The following is a 2,465-nucleotide window of genomic DNA, read 5'->3' on the forward strand; positions in this document are numbered from 1 at the left end:
TTAGACGCACAAAGTGCAGAGCCAAATTTGTACCATTTAAATCTTTTACCTATGGAGTATTGGAGTTCCTCTCTGTATTCCACCACGACTCTCTAGAGCAGAGCTCGATCCCCAATAGCATATCTTCCCTTTGGTCAGAAAGCTGATGATAATATACGAAACAAACTGCCTTCCCACCAGAGGGGTCAGTGGTCACTTTCACTTCTCTATTATTCTGCCCACCTTTCACCTTTGGCCGCCCCCATAAACACAACGGCATTAGATCAGCACCTCATGCCAAATTACAAGTCAAAAATCTAAGGCCTTTTGCCACACACATAAGATACTCAACAAATAAAAAAAAAACAAATTCTAATTTTCACTAAAAAGATGCACAAACATAGAACATAGTACACATCCTCGTATACACATTAGTCTCAACTTTATATTACAACACTGTCCGGCCCCACTTTTAAAATTGCCATGACTGTTGATATTATGGACCGTCCGATTAGATCATCACACAGCATGACCATTCGTACGTACTGAATTTTTTTTTTTTTTTTGGATTTTAGTTTTGTTTATACGGTTTTACAGATGAAAGTGAAAATCACATGCATTATGCAACACCAGCGTTATAATATACACTACACTGATCTGCTACAGTCGGTCTTGCCGAAACCAATTCTCCGGTTGACCAGGTCAAACTCCACCCACAGATTTTGCTGATGATGGTTCCCGATTATATTGCTCGCTGCCCCTAACCTATCTGACCGTCCGATGGCGATGCAGTGGATCCCACCTCCCACGTCAGCTAAAACCCTCTCTTTCTCCACCAAAATCTCTACACCTTTGTCGAGCTCAAACACCATGTCGCCTACCAGCCGTCCGATCTCCATCGCGTCGCCGTTGAAACACATATCGGACACTCCTCCATATACGTAGCCCTTTTTAAGCTTCGGGCCCGCCAATCTCACGATCTCTTCCCTTACCTTATTATATGCCTCCTCCACTAAGTACGTGAACTCGGAGCCCGAGTCAACAATGGTTTGACCCGAACCGCTGGCGTCGGGCCGGAAAGTGGACGGCGGGATGTTCAGTTTCTTGGCGCCGATTCTGATTCCTTGCATCGCAACGGTGTAGGCAAGAGGGTCAAGGTTTGGCAAACGCTGTTGACTGGGGCCAAAAGCAAGTAGATCAACGTATCGGAATCCGCCAGAGTTGGGGTTGTTTCCGAGGTAAAACGAGCCGGTTGGTAAGGACCCGGGTTGGTTCCGGCGGGAGGGCACGCAGTACGAGAATTTCGAAATTTTAGCTTGGGAAGCGAAGGATAAGCGTCCGAGATTCATTCCCAAAATTCCCTTGTTGTCAACGGAAGCCTGGGCACAGCCAAGGGCCAGAGGAAGTGTCGACAGGGAAGGGGAAAATGTGAATTTTTCTCGTACGAGATTGCCCTCGGCCAAAGTGCCGTCCGCATAGAAGTAAGAATAGTGGCAGAGACGGTTCTGGTCGCAAGAAGTCGGCAGGGTGAAGTCGGGAACTCGCGGTTTACAAATGGGGTGGTTGCAGGGCAGAACGGAGAAGGAAGAAGAAAGAGAAGGGTCAAACGACGCCGAAGGAGGTGGCTTCGCCGGGGTCTTCTTGTGGCACTGAATCCACGAGAGCTGGCTGCCAGTATCCAATACCATCTGTTGGGTCTGCGCAGGGGTCCCTATCGGGAGAGAAACAATCAGAGCCATAGAATACTTGAAAGTTGATCTGTAGTTGTACGCTGGGGTTCTGAGTCTTGGGTACTGCTTGGGCCTGGACGCGGGCAGTGAAACAAGGGAAGGGTTAAGAGCTTTGGAAGCGTTTGGACGGAGAGAAAATGAAATAAGAGGGAAAGACTGAGAAAGTGAACTGTTTTGGAGGTTTTGGTGTTGTTGCGTCGAGAGGGAGAAGAAAGTGAAGAAGAGAGAGAAAAACAAAAGCATGGTTCTTCTGCAGAGAGCCATAGGAACAAGTGTTTGCGTGCGTGTGCAGGGGTGACAGCGTAAGATCAGAGGGAAGAGATGGAGTTTGGTTTGGTTGGGTGCAGTGGGGGATGGTGAGAGTGGGGTTGTAATGGTGTACATATTTATACCATTTGAACGGAGAAGGTAGCGGTGAAGGAACAAATAAACGCCAAAAGAAGCAAAACTACAAAAAGCATACGCGTTTTCTATACATTCAGGCTTGAGCTGTTCATGTTATGATTAATACTATGTATTTAATTTGGTGACTTCGATTTATCGACCACTACTCTCTTTGTTTTTTTTACTTTTCCTTTTTCTTTTTCTTTCCTCGGGGTTACGTTTACTTAAAGAGTGGGATCGAGGGACTTTTTTTGCAGGTTAAGGTATGATGATGATGATGTGTTCTGGTATTTTGCTTGTATCAACATTCATCGCATATTTTCCCGATAAACAGCTTGCTAAATCAGTGTGATAATAGGACGTCCACACTGA

At 46.1% G+C, this 2,465-nt stretch overlaps 1 protein-coding gene across 1 annotated transcript; it reads right to left on the bottom strand.

The window, feature by feature from the left end:
• Window positions 1-334: 334 nt before the first annotated feature.
• LOC108988193 (aspartic proteinase PCS1) lies at window positions 335-2,107 on the bottom strand. Its single transcript, XM_018961348.2, has one exon. It carries the CDS (start codon window positions 2,091-2,093, stop codon window positions 627-629), a length of 1,467 nt encoding a protein of 488 aa, XP_018816893.1. The 5' UTR covers window positions 2,094-2,107; the 3' UTR covers window positions 335-626.
• Between the last annotated feature and the right edge of the window lie 358 nt (window positions 2,108-2,465).

This window comes from Juglans regia, chromosome 1 (genome assembly GCF_001411555.2).
Source record: "Juglans regia cultivar Chandler chromosome 1, Walnut 2.0, whole genome shotgun sequence".
Classification (NCBI taxonomy): domain Eukaryota; kingdom Viridiplantae; phylum Streptophyta; class Magnoliopsida; order Fagales; family Juglandaceae; genus Juglans; species Juglans regia.